This window comes from Littorina saxatilis, linkage group LG13 (assembly GCF_037325665.1).
Source record: "Littorina saxatilis isolate snail1 linkage group LG13, US_GU_Lsax_2.0, whole genome shotgun sequence".
NCBI classification, from domain to species: Eukaryota; Metazoa; Mollusca; class Gastropoda; order Littorinimorpha; family Littorinidae; genus Littorina; species Littorina saxatilis.
The window spans coordinates 14,903,497-14,921,704 of NC_090257.1; the positions used below are offsets into that span (position 1 = coordinate 14,903,497).

General features: G+C 41.0%; 1 protein-coding gene across 2 annotated transcripts in view; it reads right to left on the reverse strand.

Moving 5' to 3' along the window:
- Positions 1-11,216: 11,216 nt before the first annotated feature.
- The window catches only part of LOC138983690 (UDP-glucuronic acid decarboxylase 1-like), a 100,308-nt gene continuing 93,316 nt past the window's right edge, over positions 11,217-18,208 (reverse strand). Inside the window, exons 11-13 of one of the 2 annotated variants that reach the window (XR_011461233.1) lie at positions 17,540-17,643; positions 11,635-13,156; positions 11,217-11,441 (exon numbers count right to left, since the gene is read on the reverse strand). Coding sequence is in view for 1 of the 2 variants with exons in the window: in XM_070356985.1 (XP_070213086.1) it covers positions 13,046-13,156; positions 17,540-17,643 (215 nt within the window). In the remaining variant the exon portion in view is untranslated. Of the gene's footprint in view, positions 13,157-17,539; positions 17,644-18,208 lie in introns of both variants that reach the window. The other variant, XM_070356985.1, reaches the window with a different exon arrangement.

Here is an 18,208-nt window from a genome sequence, read left to right on the forward strand (position 1 = left end):
TGCTTAGAGCTGGCCAAAGCATTGAACATGATGAACACTGAACGTTTTCCGAAATCATAGCGCTTGGACTCTGGTCACTTTTTTTTAAAAAATTGTCATTTCATGATGTTCTATTCAAAATCAATAAAGCGAAGGTTTATAAACACTAAAATGGCCAATAAAGAAAATATTCAAACATTGAAAACATTCACCACTGAGTTGATTTTTTGTGATTTTTTAAAGTTCAGTTTGCGGAATTTATGCCTCTCGGTATACATACCTAAATTTGTTGAAAAAAACCTGTAGAGAATATCTGCCCGATATATCAATACATTATTTTTGAAAGGGCACACACATGAATCTCTCTTCTTCAATCAGCAAAGCCTCTGGAAGAAAAAACACTTCATATTTTATTACCTGAAACTGCATTGCACAAAATAATATAAGTTAACAAAGGGTCTGTGAAACACCCCCCCAGACCCTGTGAAGCAGTGAAGAGCCAACAACTTTCATGAACTAAACTACAGGGAGCAGAGATCCACTTGAAGGGCACCGAGGCTGATTGTCTTCTTTTAACGTGACAGCTAGTTTCCTTGACAATGACATCTTGTGTTGCAACACATAGTTCCATGCGTTCACTTGTAAAAACCTTCAAACTTTCTATGCCATTTACAGGCCCTCAACTTGGCTATCTGGCACACTTTTTAACTAAAACCCTTGTTAGTCTAATGGCAGGAATGATGATTGAAATGTTGAGTCATCCTGCACTCATCAATTACTCCTGTAGCCATAGTGTCAGGGTTCTGACTGGCTACATCGCCTAATAAACAATAACTGCAACACAGAAACTTCACACTGACTCGCTCCATTTGTAACCTGCTAAATCTTGAGTAACAATTTATTCATTGCATCCACAACAGTGTCTCAACAAAATGATGGCATTTTTATGCAGAAACCTCATGACCGAGTAGCCTAATCCAGCATCTTCTGTGAAAAGTTGGAGGCACAAATGAAAAACAAAGGAACATATAACATACCGTTCGCCTACAAGTAAGGCCGGAGCTTAACATAACATGCAGATTACAATACTTGACATTATGGACGTATTACCTGCTTAATAATAATACAGTCAGTTAATAATACCGTCAAAAAACAAACAAACAAACAAACAAAAATCAAAGCAAAAACACATATAAACTACTCACAAAAAGTTAAGGATCACTATGAGAAAACAGGTGCTCAATAAAATCAGTTCGCTACTGTTATTTATTTCTCAGTCAAACCAAATTGTTATGAATTCTTATTCAGCTGTAAGTGGGCGATGTTGTGTTAGTGGGAAAATTGCACAGGATTCTCTACTACTGAGCTTGGAAGCAAAAGACAAAGCGGAAACTTGCGAAAAAGGACCTTGTTTTGGACCGTTCAGCCCGAACACATTGCACAAGCCACATGGAAAAACCATTATGCACGTGCAAGAACTGCTGTTTATGTGTGAGATGCTGTCACTTGCTTGGCTTTTTGAGAAGACATACCACCACTATTAGGCATCTGACAATGCCTCCACGACGAAAATTGAATGAGTTTGAGAGGGGACGAGCTGTTGCATGGTTCCAAGATGGTGTCCCCAAGCGAGAAGTGGCCAGGCGACTTCACGTGTCCATCTCGGTCATTGTCAGACTGATTCAACGTTTCACAGCCACTGGGAGGGTCCAGGAAAGACGCAGACCTGGGCGACCAAAGAAGACAACTCCACGTGAAGATCGTCTCATTGAACGACTAGCCTTGCAAACAATTACAAGAACAGCCTCTTCCAGCATTATTCGAAGGCAGCTGAGGGTGGCTACTAACACCAACATCAGCCAGCAGACCATACGGAATCGCCTTCATGGGTTTAACCTCTGTTCTCGTCGCCCAGCTGTACCGCCACGCTTAACTCCAGCCCATAGGGCAGCACGCCGCGCCTTCTGGAGACGTCACGTGAGGTGGACACGTCAGCAATGGTCCCAGGTTCTGTTCAGTGATGAATCACGTTTCACCCTGAACCACGACGACGACTGACTGAGGGTCTGGAGACGCCAAAGGGAACGCTACATTGACGCCACTGTCCATGAAAAGGTGGCCTTTGGTGGAGGTTCTGTAATGGTCTGGGGGGCCTTCAGCCTTCACCACAGAACACCCTTGTTTCATGTACAGGGTAACCTGACTGGCCGCCGATACCGGGATGAGATCCTTCGACTGCTGGCTGTGCCTACACTGCAGTAGATGGGACCGCAGGCTGTCTACCAGGATGACAACGCTCGCCCCCACAGGGCAAGGGTGGTCAACGACTTCCTGCAGCAGTCTGGAGTCGACAGAATGGAGTGGCCAGCATGCAGTCCCGATCTCAACCCGATTGAGAACCTCTGGGATGAGTTGGATCGCAAAGTGAGGAGCAACCTCCCCCCTCCCAGGGATGTCCAGCACCTCTACCAGATGCTGCAGGCTGAGTGGCAGGCGGTTCCACAGAGGATCTTCACCACCCTGGTCAACTCTATGAGGACTCACTGTGTCGAGTGCCAGAACAGCCAGGGCGGTTACACGCATTACTGAACTTTTGGGAGCATCTGAATGCCATGTCTTGTGATTTCAACGACTTTGTGAAATTAAATTTCGATACGTACACACTTTGATAAAATGTACAGACCAAACGATTGCTCGAAATTGAAGGAAATGTTGAATCGTTATTACTAAAGCATTGAATTAAACGTTTGCCAAATACCAACGCATTGGCTTTCTTTTTTGGAAAGTTATGAATTTGTGTGCAAGTGATCCTTAACTTTTTGTGAGTAGCTTATATACGCAAATCATCACATCTCTGCACAACCTAGCGTACTACCTAACCAACTCTTCATATGGGGACCATAATTCTACAAATTTGGTAATGTTACCAGAATTGAAACTGGAATATTTTTCTATTTCAAATCTGTATTTCAAATTTCTTAAAAATATTTCTAACAGTGGCCTTGTCTCTTGTAACTTACTCTTATAAATATAAAACTTTGCAAACAAAATGATAAAATCCAAAACCACATCTACCTTAACATTGTTCATACACCCAAACAAAATAAATTCTTCTGTGAAAAGAACATTTGCGCGGTAAATACCACTTCTGTTTAACAAATCTTTCAAATCAGTCCAAAATTTCCGACTAAGCGGGCAGTACCAAAATATATGGGAAATTGTTTCATTTTCAATTTTACAAAAGGCACAAAGGGGACTGTCAAGAATCTTTTGAACAAATAACCGGCTAGCAACACCAAGAATGCGGTGAAGCAATCTGGTCTGGAACCATCTTAACTGTGTGTCCTTAGTTGTTTTAAAACACTTATCAAAAATCTTGTTTCCAGTTCAGGTTGTAAAAATACATATTCCATCTGTTCATGCCTGCAGGGTTATCATCAAATTTTGATTTCAAAAAGACTTCTTTAATTGCCTGTTTGCCTCTACAAATAATCTGCCAGGGTTTATAATCCCTAATCTGAAAACCATTCAACGAATCAATTTTTACTTTTCTCTGATATTTTCGTAAGGACTTAATCACTCCCTCATAGAATAAACAAGAGGCGAAGCCTTCAAGGCTCACGTAAGAAATCGACAAACAGTAACACAAACTCAATCACTCCGTCACACACACACACACACACACAGTAAGCATAGGTGATACGGTGCAAGAGTGCGACACTATATCTAGATCTGTCTGTCTGTAGCCTACTTACGGGGACACGACTGCCAGATGGACATATCGACACTGTGCTTTCGACAGCGCTTCCTCGTGCAGACACTGGAAACACGCTGTACAGATTAACCTGTAGGAAATCTCCTTTGGTATCTTCCTTATCTATTTTTCTGGAGCTACGAAACCGAACAATGTGAAATCGTCTTCTCCGAATCGGCGAACTGCAGCTCGGTGATAACTGTATCTATACCACAATCCTTCACGCGATCTGACCTAACCTTGACCCCTGACCTGGTCTACATACCACACACGACACAAACCAGTCACCTGTTTTTACCCCCCCAAAAAAAACCACCACCCGTTTTCTTTGGATACACACTTTAACTACATACGTGCCGACGAAATGTTGATCATTGCTTCAATACTTTGAAGCTGTTGCTTGAATAATAACCAGGTAAAATTAGTATTTCGGTGTTCAGTCAAATGTTAAAGTTTCTACCACAGACATACATACATACATACATACGCACGCACGCACAGACAGACAAAAGTTAGCATCGCATAGGCTACACATACGTGAGCCAAAAATTATTTTGAACAAAAGAAAAATTTAACCTAAATTCTTCAAAGGTAAAGACGTTTCCATTTAAATGTAGCAACTGATGGACAAACACTACATCATTTTCAATCTATTCCTTATTTACTATTGTACCACGTCTCGTATAATGTTCAAATTGTAATGTATACATTCGGAAACAAAATCATTCACATTAATTACCTCGCTTAAGGAACAGCATTTCTTATAATGTTTCAAAACATCCTTCCAAAATCTGTTACCACATCGTTTCATTAACACATTTACATACAGCAGTCCCTGCAATGTACGGCCCCCGGCGTGAGCGGACACCTGACATGTACGGACACATTTGCTCGGCACGGAGTGTTTTCCTTCTATATTTGCCCCCCCTTAAACGGACACCTGCAAAACGTGGACACGGACACTCATTTTCGGCCCCAACAGCAGGTCATACCTCCAATGTACGGACAGACCATCGTCAAATTTTCACCACAACAAAATCGATAACAGAGCAGTCCGGCTCTTGGTGCAAAGATCACAGCCGCAATGGCGTGACGACAGTCACTGGTAACTTGAGTGCACCTGTACCCATCAGGAGGGGGGGTAGTTTTGGTCAGGAGTGGAGTACATGCGAAGATGCCAACATGAAACTGCACTGTGCTCTTTATTCTTGTCTGTTGGACGTAAACAACAGAAACCACAGTCGATGAAGGTCCTGAGCGAAAGAGAGTGAAAAACCGGCCACAGTTCTCAGCATCGTGTGTCTGTGTGTAACCTCTTTCATTGACAAGATACTCTTGTTTCCCATCAGCCTTGACCAGTGAGTCGGTTGCCTAATCTGTGAACCCTTCAGTTGTCTTGCTGTGTCAAAAGTTACGACACAGTCAACTGGTTTTGCTCTGAGTGAACAGTTGGAGCTGACCTCTCTGGCCACAGCCCAACAGTACATGGCTGGAGGGAGTGAGAGAGAGAGGGAGGCGGGGGGGGGGGGGGGGGGGGGGGGTGGAGGGGTAGCTGGCTAAACTCTGTGGGGTGTCCGGTGTCACTGGATGTCAGCAGGAAGAGCATTGGAGAGAAATAGAGAGGTGTACTCTTCCACACAATTTCCAAGCATCAGTTGTTACGGCTTGGGGTAGGCATTAGTGAGGGAGAGTGGGAGCTGTGTTATGTACAGTGTATTTCCGACTGAAGAGTGAAAAGTCACTGCCATGCCACATGATCGGCATGCAGTCAATAAAGCCAGACAAGATGAACATAAATTACATGATTATGACATGCAGCTCTATCTGCTGCTATTTATTCAAACTGGGTTTCAAGCTTATTCTTGCAAAGCATCTGCACACGCTCCTCTGTGCTGTGTTTGTGTGGCTGCTTTCGTATGTCAGTGCGTGGTGAGTGTGTTCACTGCCTTGAGGATTTATTTTATCTCTTCTTTTCAACACTTTTCATACAAATCATTTTTACAGAACGTTTAAAGAAGTATTAGGAGTTTATTGTTTAGTAGCCACAAGACAGGCGCCACTCGCTGATTGACACCAATGGCGGCCCATATCATGACGCTGGCACCTCCCCATCGATCAGGATGTTATTGTTAGCAAACCGCTGTTCATGTCTTCGCCAGATCCGGACACGCCCGGCCGGTTCCAGGCAAAAGCGCTTCTCGTGCGAAAAAGAACCCTCCGCACGTTGAGCAGGACGCCGATTTACCAGGTTCTACCCACCAAGGCGTCCGGCATCAAGTCTTCCGATCGCCTGTTGGCGCTTCTCTGGTGATAGTCTTGGCAATCGCGCCTGTGTCGCAGAAATGAATGTAACAGTTTTGTGAGTACGGTACAGCTTTGCCTGAACACGAAAAGCTGCTTTTCCACATTTTGTACATGCTGAAAGTGGTCCCCATGACGGTTTGGGATCCCCGTCAACAAGACCTCGCGTGTGACCCAGATAACGGCAAACACGGTTCTAACAAGATAAGACCGCTAAAACAACACGTGCAGAACATGGTAGTATCATGTTTTTCTTTTTGATTGACTGGGTGGCCGAGTGGTAACGCACTTGCGCTCGGAAGCGAGAGGTTGCGTGTTCAGGCCTGGGTCAGGCCGCAATTTTCTCCCCCCTTTCCTAACCTAGGTGGTGGGTTCAAGTGCTAGTCTTTCGGATGAGACGAAAAACCGAGGTCCCTTCGTGTACACTACATTGGGGTGTGCACGTTAAAGATCCCACGATTGACAAAAGGGTCTTTCCTGGCAAAATTGTATAGGCATAGATAAAAATGTCCATCAAATACCCGTGGGACTTGGAATAAAGTAAAAAAATTCCATCTCACACGGCACTAAGTCTCAGGTAACATGAATACACGCATGCAGGAAAAAAAAATATGGGTAGCGCCGTATGTATGGCAGCTCGCTTTCCCCGGGGAGAAAGCAGCCCGAATTTCCATGAGGGTAACCTCACTGGACTGTAAATCTTATCCAATCCAATCCAATCCAATAAAGGTTTAATTAACGCATCCTTTATTTGCGTTTCTTTTGCCTCCGAGTTTACACAAAACTGCAGTAGGGACTTAATGTTCAACCTAACTGTTGGCCAGATATAACAACTGCAGACACATTAATTCCTTTATAACCTTGGTGAACAAGACAGATCTTTTCACATATTGCTCACACAAAAAAAATAATGTCTAGTGCAAAAAGAGATTGCGGGGACCGCCGTATCACAAATTATGTCTGGGCACTAATGCTACTGATTGCATACAACTTTTTTTTAGACACCTGTTCCACGATGTTTTGAAGATTCTTCAAAAGTTAACGATATAAATTAGGTGTGTTCATTTTTGTCACCATTGGTAATCGCGACTGACAATTTTAGGCAGTATGTAAATTCTCAAACGGATGGAATACCTAACAAGAATAACTTCAGTTTGCCACTTCACTTTAGGCCTTAGAACAGTGATGTTGCTATGATCATCAAAATACCAAATGTGATCATATTTCAAGACTTTTGAACAATATAATGTAAAATGACGACAGTTACTCTCGTAATAAATAACCTCTGTAAGTTACAAATGACAACAGTACTTACTGATTAACTGATTGATTTATTATTTTTCATTTATTGATTTTTAACGTTTAATCTGTTTCATTATAAAATGTACAGAACAGTAAAAAAATTTCAACAAATTAAAGAAATTAAAAATTAAATGCTGTATCTCTTAAGCTCAGTGTACAAATGAACACAGAAAGTTCAAAAACCAAATGTGTATCTCAAACGGCTCCATCTTAACTCTCTTTCACTATGTCGCAAAACCAAAGGTACAAATGGAACAAGCAACAGGTATATTTTGCCAGGAAAGCAAGATGCACTTACACAATGTCATGTATTAAAAACAACTGGATGTTTTGCCCCACATGTTTCAAAATCTTCTGACCAGTTTCCATCAGTATAAAATGGGTGTAAACTTAATATGTTGATAAGGCAGCTTAGCCCTCAGTTTCTTGCGAGTCATCTTAATAATAATAATAATAATAATGGTGATTTCTATAGCGCTTTCGAACACACAAAGCGCTTTACAAAAGCAATAACAACATCATTACCAGAATGACACCATTGACGGAATAGAACACAATCATAAACACTTTACAACACTTCTCTGTGTTTTGACATACAAGTCATTTTGAACTACGCAAGGGAAGAATGTATCAGCACTATGCTAAATGTAGTACCAGTCACAGACTACTTTTAAAGACTCCTTGCAATATTTCCCAAGTTGGTAGTCATTTGAGGAAGTATTAAATACTACTTTTCAGTCAGTGAGCAGGTACAGTACTTCAAAATGGCGAAATATTCATATGGACAATTTCTTGATAATTTTGCCTCAAAGGCATCTGGACATACTCTCATAAAAAAGCCAACAAAATGGTAGCAAGATGACCGTGTGAACAAACAAAATCTGAGTGCATGTATACATTTATTGTATTTCTCAGGTTGGTCATGGCACACAAAATACATGTATTCCTCAATTCAAGTTACCAAGAATTTCAATTATAATTTATATTGACAAACATGCAGCTTTTGCAATGATTAGCATACACTGGGCACAGACAAAAATATATATGAGAAAACCAGCTTTTTCATTCTATTCCATTAATTAATTTATTTGTGGTTGTTTAAAGGGGAATTGAACCTAACTTGATATGCCATTTAAGGCCGTCCACTTGACTTTTCTTCTTTCTTTATTTGGTGTTTAACGTCGTTTTCAACCACGAAGGTTATATCGCGACGGGGAAAGGGGGGAGATGGGATAGAGCCACTTGTCAATTGTTTCTTGTTCACAAAAGCACTCATCAAAAATTTGCTCCAGGGGCTTGCAACGTAGTACAATATATGACCTTACTGGGAGAATGCAAGTTTCCAGTACAAAGGACTTAACATTTCTTACATACTGCTTGACTAAAATCTTTACAAACATTGACTATATTCTATACAAGAAACACTTAACAAGGGTAAAAGGAGAAACAGAATCCGTTAGTCGCCTCTTACAACATGCTGGGGAGCATCGGGTAAATTCTTCCCCCTAACCCGCGGGGGGAGTCCACTTGACTATCTGGTACACATTTTGGATTAAAAATGACTTTTACATGGATCACGGGACCGCAGCTCTTACTCTCTCTCACCTTCAATGTTTTCATGTCTGAATCTGTCCATGTACCATGTCTCAACGTTACCATGTCTCAACGTTACCATGTCTCAACGTTACCATGTCTCAACGTTACCATGTCTCAATGTAACTATGTCTCAACATTACCATGTCTCAACGTTACCATGTCTCAGTGTAACCACGTCTCAACGTTACCATGTGTCAACGTTACCATGTCTCAACATTACCATGTCTCAATGTTACCATGTCTCAACGTAACCATGTCTCAACGTTACCATGTCTCAACGTAACCATGTCTCAACGTTACCATGTCTCAACGTTACCATGTCTCAACATTACCATGTCTCAACATTACCATGTCTCAATGTTACCATGTCTCAACATTACCATGTCCCAATGTTACCATGTCTCTTTGTTTTCCATGTCTCAATGTTACCATGTCTCAATGTTACCATGTCTTAATGATGATACCATGTCTCAACGTTACCATGTCTCAACATTACCATGTCCCAATGTTCACATGTCTCAATGTTTTCCATGTCTAAAACAGCTGCACACCCTTGTGGCATAATCTGGCCACCATGTGTCCCTTTAAAAAATGTGTCATTAAAACTGTTCTTTTGACTGCTGATAAAGGAACCCCCAAATCCGTAAGTAATCAATGTCAAGGTTCAGTAAAAACGTCAAAACTACATATTAAATATACATGTGAAATAAGCTAGCAGAGCAATTCATTAAGTAAAAAAAAGAACTTCAGTTCACATTGAAAGTTATCAATTATCTTAACAACTAGCGTTTAAAGGCACAGTAAGCCTCCCGTAAACCATCACAGAGCTCCCCGAGCGTCTAAATACAGTACAAGCATACTTCCATTTGAACGCTCACCGAACGGGAACATCCTGGCTGCTTTCTGTCGAGCGTGAGACATTTTCCAAGAATTTATTTTCGTAGACTTGTTCCGTTAACAACAACGGCGCCTCGTTTTTGCGCAAGACCTAACTTTTAAAATCTAAATAATAAATTGACAGCTTGTTACACAAACATTCTTTAATCATAAAAGAATTCGTTTTTCATCAAGACAAGATCAGAACAATTCGAAGTTGTGAAAGTTTAAAAAAAGAAAAGCCCGGAAGCAGGGTCACGCAAGGGTCGTAGCAGACGACGGCCGGTTTATCAGTGCAAATCGCCGTTCCTCTCAACAGTCACAAGCCATCGCTAGAGTTCTTGTGAACCACAGCCGTTGTTTCGTGCATAAAAAAAGTGCTATTGTAGATAAGCTCACGTCGAGTCGCATTCAAATGACTAACTACGACGACTGCATTGTGAAAAGGGAAAACTGGATCACACGGGTTCACAATGGCTCAGGGGTAAGATAAACCACGCAAAAATAAATTCTTTGAAAATTGTTCGCTCTTTACAGAGGGCACCTAGGATGTTCTCAATTGGTGAGTGTTTAAATGAAAGGGTGTTTGTACTGTGTGTAAAAGCCTGACCGTATCTGTGATGGTTTACGGGAGGCTTACTCTGCCTTTAACTCTTAGCAATGGACTGCATCAGAACGATACAGGGACTTTAGCTTCCAATTCATATCATAGATCAAATGTCTATCAAGACCAATGGAATTATGTATACAAGCAGAGTACATCACAGTTTTGATCACAAATCAATCAAATCACCGCTCTGATCAAACTCCCAAGATAGGAACAATATCAAAACCAGCATACAAACATACATACACAAGATACATTAATATTAACACACACATAAGCACTGACACATGAATCACATACATTTGGCTATGCACTTCTAGACTGATGGAAATCTAGATAAAAGCATACAATTCCTCGGTAATCATATGCAGTACCATCGTCTCCTGATTCATGACAGTCAAAACCTAATGTAGCTGCTGAAACTAAAAGCTAAACAAAAGATATGTACAAAACATTTGCAAAACAAAACAAAGAACACATTGTTGCGTAACTGGACTTCAGCACACAAACTGCATGCTGTCTTAGCTGTTTCCACTTGAAGGAACACACTTGCACGTCTTGGTTGTCTGATGTCCACAATACACTGATACTCGCATTTAAATAAACAGACATGCATTCTGTATCTGCACTCATGTACATTAATGTACATGCCACCTGAACCCACTGTTACAGATGTAATGAATATGGAATGTTAGAGGAATTAGGCACATTGGATTTAGTAACACTGCTCTTCCCAAAGGCAGTTAAATAGAAACACACACAAAATAAAATAAAAAACAAAAAAACACAAGAAATGACATGTCAGTTGTGGCAATATTTTACATAAGCACTTTTATACAATAGAGTATGGACACATTTGGGGATGCAAAACAAAGCAAACAAAGTAAATCAAACCCTCAAAGCATCAAAAATCAAAACAATTTCTGTTATCACATTTGAACACAAGGAAAAATACAGGAGTGCCCTCATTGGAAAATTGAAAGAGTAAAATAATTCATGTAACAAGTAATTAGTAAGTTCACTTGCCTTAAATACAAGAGGTGGCACTGAATCTGGGTCCAAAATGGTTTTTGGACATGCTTTTGGTTCTCAGCATTTTTAGGTACTTTGAACACCCTAGAATCACTGTATGATGTTCATTTTGTCAATTTCATCCTCTTTTTTGCAATAAAGTGATGATTTTCAAAGTGAGTGAGTGCTAAGAAATCTAAAAACTTGCTGAAAAATCTATGTTTTGAAGGCCAAGTAACAGCTACTCTTCGTTGAATTTGTTGCACTTCTTGTATGTGGACGTACTCAGAGGGAATTCCTGTTTTTTGACTATGTCAGAATCACCAAAATATAGTCCTTATTCCGCCTAATGGCCAAAACACACAGCCTGGAAGAGGGAACTGTCACTTGCGAACGTTCCATATTTGGAAAGAGTGACCTTCAACCTTTAAAAATCTATTCTCTGAATGGTCATTATTATTTTTTGTAGGCCCGAAAAAACAGTCGAGTCTTTAGGTGTATGAGTACACACTTTATCCTGCTGCAAGCATCTATCCTCAACTCGATACATTCAATGCCTCCACCAGCTATTTTTTTTCTAAACTCCACCTCTAAAAAGGAAATTCAGGGAGAATCCATCAAGCAAAAGGCAGAGGAAGATATAGGTTGTGGCAGATCGAGCAGCGAAGAAGAATAAGGCAGCAGGCATGAATGGCATAAATCTGATAAGTTGCGTCCTACAGCTTGAACAAAATGCCATTCAAGACATGAATGTAATCAGTCGGCACATGGTGTGACTGTAATCATGTCACTAGCTGCCATTGTTTCTCAGCATAACAAGATGCAGGATCAGCAGAAGGGCAGAGCTGGGTCTATATTCACATGTGCTCTCATATCAGACACCTTGTGTAGTTCAACACGACAAATGATTTTTTTTTTTAAAGTTTTTCATATTCTTGTAAACTTGAACATTATTCTGAATTAAATATTATGACGTGATTTTACTGTATAAAGCAAGTGGAATAAGCATAAAAAGAACCCAAAACCTGTTCAGATTGCATGCAACAATCAGGCATGGGAATTCCAAAATAGAAAAAACTCTGAAAAGAGGTCCAGGGGCCGCCCAGGCCCAGGCCCCGGCGGGGTACAGGGGCAGAGCCCCGTTGGGGGGAGGAAAACGAATTTTAGCCTTTTAGACCAATATTTTGATAGTTCTCGTGTAAGCAAATAATGGATAGAGAGACAACAGTATACATATAATTTAATTTACCTTTTTGCCGCCGAGTTTTTTATTTTCGCTGAAACGTAATTTCCTTTTCGCGGAAATTTCGTGGACAATTCCCATGCCTGAAAATATGACTAAAAACCTTTTTCAGAGATACTGTACAACCCCAGAGATAGTAAAAACATCAAAACAATTTTTCCAACAGCATCTGCAAAAGATGAGAAGGATGCTTATGAAGAAGTACATCAAATAAATATGTGTTTACAGAAACATTTGCATGATCAATCTTGACGTGGTCTTCCAAATCCAATAACAAATGGTAAACAAAGGCAAAATAATGAATCAAATCCTCACATATGAACACAAATTATTCGAAGATATGTTAATAAACAAAGCGATGTTTGAATCCCAATGATCAGAATTTGATGTGCTCTGGGGCATGAAAGTTTCTCTGACTGTGGCGTGAACGCAGCAGCTCATTGCGGAAGTACTCAATGGTCAGGTTGATCCCCAGAGTCATGGGAACCTGCAGCACACACCATACACTTGCATTAGTCACAACAACCTGTCAGCACACACCATACACTTGTATTAGTCACAACAACCTGTCAGCACACACCATACACTTGTATTAGTCACAACAACCTGTCAGCACACACCATACACTTGTATTAGTCACAACAACCTGTCAGCACACACCATACACTTGTATTAGTCACAACAACCTGTCAGCACACACCATACACTTGTATTAGTCACAACAACCTGTCAGCACACACCATACACTTGTATTAGTCACAACAACATGCAGCACACACCATACACTTGTATTAGTCACAACAACCTGTCAGCACACACCATACACTTGCATTAGTCACAACAACCTGTCAGCACACACCATACACTTGTATTAGTCACAACAACCTGTCAGCACACACCATACACTTGCATTAGTCACAACAACCTGTCAGCACACACCATACACTTGTATTAGTCACAACAACCTGTCAGCACACACCATACACTTGTATTAGTCACAACAACCTGTCAGCACACACCATACACTTGTATTAGTCACAACAACATGCAGCACACACCATACACTTGTATTAATCACAACAACCTGTCATCACACAACATACACTTGTATTAGTCACAACAACCTGTCAGCACACACCATTATTATTATTATTATGAACATTTGTGCGCCTAATCTAAATATAGCCCTAAGCGCTTACAAAATATACAATATATAGTGAACATTATACGAAATACAAATCGACAAGGACCAAGACACTCGGACTCATACACTCGCAGAATTAGTCACAACAACATGCAGCACACACCATACACTTGTATTTTGTCACAACAACCTGTCATCACACACCATACACTTGTATTAATCACAACAACCTGTCAGCACACACACCATACACTTGTATTAGTCACAACAACCTGTCAGCACACACAATACACTTGTATTAGTCACAACAACCTGTCATCACACACCATACACTTGCATTAATCACAACAACCTGTCAGCATACACCATACACTTGTATTAGTCACAACAACCTGTCAGCACACACCATACACTTGTATTAATCACAACAACCTGTCAGCACACACCATACACTTGTATTAGTCACAACAACCTGTCAGCACACACAATACATTTGTATTAGTCACAACAACCTGTCATCACACACCATACACTTGTATTAATCACAAAAACCTGTCAGCATACACCATACACTTGTATTAGTCACAACAACCTGTCAGCACACACCATACACTTGTATTAGTTGCAACAACCTGTCATCACACACCATACACTTGTAATAGTCACAACAACCTGTCATCACACACCATATACTTGTATTAATCACAACAACCTGTCAGCACACACCATACACTTGTATTAGTCACAACAACCTGTCAGCACACACCATACACTTGTATTAGTCACAACAACCTGTCATCACACACCATACACTTGTATTAGTCACAACAACCTGTCATCACACACCATACACTTGTATTGGTAACAACAACCTGTCAGCCAACACCATACACTTGTATTAGTCACAACAACCTGTCATCACACACCATACACTTGTATTAGTCACAACAACCTGTCATCACACACCATACACTTGTATTAGTAACAACAACCTGTCATCACACACCATACACTTGCAGTGTTGTTGCCAATAGGTCATTTGGACCTTCCTGAAAAACACAATAGGTCCAAATGTCCTGGCTTGAAAAAAACAATAGGTGCAAATTGTACCGCCATACCTTGATACATGCAATGCAAAATAATTTACTGTCCGGAGTTAAATCTATCTATTTACGCAAGAATGACAATAAAGCCATTGAACAATGATAACACTTTATTATCTGATTCTCACAGAAATTAGTGTATGGCGCTCATTTGCTGACTTGCAACTTTTAGCAACTTTTTTTGGGGCAACATTTTCAGGCTATTCGCATTTTTCCCTATCCTTCTTATTCTGAACCTGTTTCAAGTCCTTTGGCATTGCTTTGATGTCATTTCCTAGTTTTAATTGTCCATAAATTTTGCGAGGAGAAAGAGCCTGACATTCCTGGCCTACCCTTTCCGATACAGTGCCCGGTGTGAGAATGTAGGGATCCTGCCTGATCTTCGCATTACCATGCCGTATTATATAGTATTATATTGATGAACTTTCCGCTGTTTGCGCCGTTTTCGGTAAATAGGTACACCGGCTGGATCGGGTATTTCCGTTAACGCAGCCTCGAGTGTCAATGACGACAAATACGGACTCGGCACCGAGTGCATTTTCACTCGTAGCGAACATGAGCATTTCGATCGGGGTTTATTTTCCGACTTTGCAACTCCCATTCCATTCATTGCAGACCTTGTCCGCCTTGTACGAATATGTATCGGTCAGTTGACCACCAAAACATAAAAACTATCGGTCCATCGACCATACAAGGCTAGGTCCAATGCGTCAAATCAGAAAGAAATGCGTCAGAGACCGAAGACCTAGGCCTGGCAACAGCATTGCACTTGTATTAGTAACAACAACCTGTCATCACACACCATACACATGCCTGTCAAGCTTTTGTGGATTCTCACCATAAGATTTTGCTGACAAACCATAAGTTTGCACCAAAAAGCATAAGACAACGTGCAAAATTGCAGAAGTCGTTAGATTAATCACCACAAGAACTAAATACATGCACACACACACACACACACACACACACACACACAAAAAAACAAGAAATCAGCCTTATTTCACAAATAAGAAAAACACTTTTCTCAACACTCAACTGCACTGTTTTATGTAATTTTGAAATGCAAAGCATGTTTAAATGTAAATTGTACTGAGAATCACCTAAATTGTACAAAGACAGCACACTTCCAACAAGACACACATTTAGTGATTTACACCCCTCACACAAATTTTACCAGAATGCACAAAAACACCACATGATAGTAAAGGCACAAGACAAGTGTGTTTCAACATTCATTCATTGAGCACAGTGATTCAATCATGAATGGAAACCCCCACCACAATGTGCAAAAGAGAACATTTTTAGCCAAACAGAACATGTAAAACACACAGGTTACAAGCCAGAAACTCATGTGTGTCTCAACAATCAAGGACAAATACCAGATCAACAAAAGTATGACATGTAAATGCTTAGGTTGAGGTCGCATGTTCTAAAAACAAGTCGTATTATGATCGGTTGTGACAGACATCCGGTGCCAACTTTCGCTCTCTACCTCTTCGAAAATGCATCATAACGCCCTTATTTTTATTTATATGGCTTCACAGAAAATACTGTGTAGATACTAGAACAACAAACATATTACATGTAAATGCTTTAGTTTGAGGTCGCACGTGTTCTAAAAACAAGTCCGACATGATCGGATGTGACAGGAATCTGGCTGCTTTCACTTTCGATCGCTAGCTCTTCGAAAATGCATCACAAATCCCTCATTTCTATGGCTTAAAACTTCGCACGTGAGAAAATACCTTGAAGATACCGAGAACAACAACAATAGTACATGTAACTGCTTTTCTTCTTCTTCTTCAACGTTCCAGAATTTGTCTGGTTACGTGTGAGCTCGTTTGCCCATTTGGGTTCCCCACACTATACTCTGAGAGCATAGTCAGCTTCACTCCGCTTTCGTTGAGTAGGCATGCTGGGTATTTTCGTGTTTCCATAACCCACCGAACTCTGACATGGATTACAGGATCTTTTCCGTGCGCACTTGGTCTTGTGCGTGCGTGTACACACGAAGGGGGTTAAGTCACTAGCAGGTCTGCACATAAGTTGACCTGGGAGATCGGAAAAATCTTCACTCTTAACCCACCAGGCAGCAGCGACCGGGATTCGAACTCACGGTAACTGCTTTAATTAGAGGTCGCGTGTGGTCAAGCGTGGTCGCACAGTACTCAGTCAGATCGCGCTGATGGTGTGCACATGCGCGTTGCCTTGTACTTCCGCCGGATCAGTTACCGCGAGATTTTTTAGCTGTTACTTTGTTCTCGGACGAACCTTTGCGATCTTTTTTTTATTTGACCAAACCGTAAGATCTTTGGCATACGCCGTAAGACTTGAAAAACATCAAATTTCCGTAAGAATTACACGAATAACGAAAGACTTGACAGGTATGCATACACTTGTATTCGTCGCAACAACCTGCAGCACACACCATACACCTGTATTAGTTGCAACAACCTGTCATCACATACCTTACACTTGTATTAGTCACAACAACCTGTCATCACACACCTTACATTTGTACACTGTAGGCCAGTGCCAATGCAGGCAACAAGCTATCTAGGATCTATAAATGGCAGATACTTTGAGCCCCGCCGTCTTCAGGTTATAGCAAACAACAGCTTACCTTTGGTTCCCAGTTCAATAGTTTTTTAGCGCGAGTGATGTCCGGTCGCCGTCTTCGTGGATCATCTTGCATGGCAGGTCTTCGCACAATTTTGCTACTGCCCTCTGTTACACACAAATATGAAGAACTGATTTCACCAAGCAAACAAAGCACTAAATGCAAGGGCAACATTTGTAGCAACAGTGATATGCATAACTCTGTTAGGTTTGGCATTATATTGAGGATGAAAGTCGCTTGTTCATTTCAATGCTTGTTATTCTCTCAGGTGCCAGGAGAAAAGGTTCCGTACAACTCTCGCTTACTCTATTACACATGTCGTATGCATTAAGAGTGATTACTTCCCTTTGGTTATTTGATATTTTAACGGACATAACAAATCTAAGAAAATCAGGCCTTCAGGGCAGAGCGCCACAAAACAGAGATAAATTCACAGATGCAATGGATGGGGAAAATCAAAAAAAGCAATGGGGGGGGGGGGGGGGGCTAAATTAGGGAGTTTAAACAAAAGGGATGGGAAGGGGTGGGGGTTGGAGATGTGCTGGGCTGCTAACAGACAGTGAGCAGTCAGACTGCTGTGCATTACTCACTGACAGGGCTGCTAACAGACAGTGAGCAGTCAGACTGCTGTGCATTACTCACTGACAGGGCTGCTAACAGACAGTGAGCAGT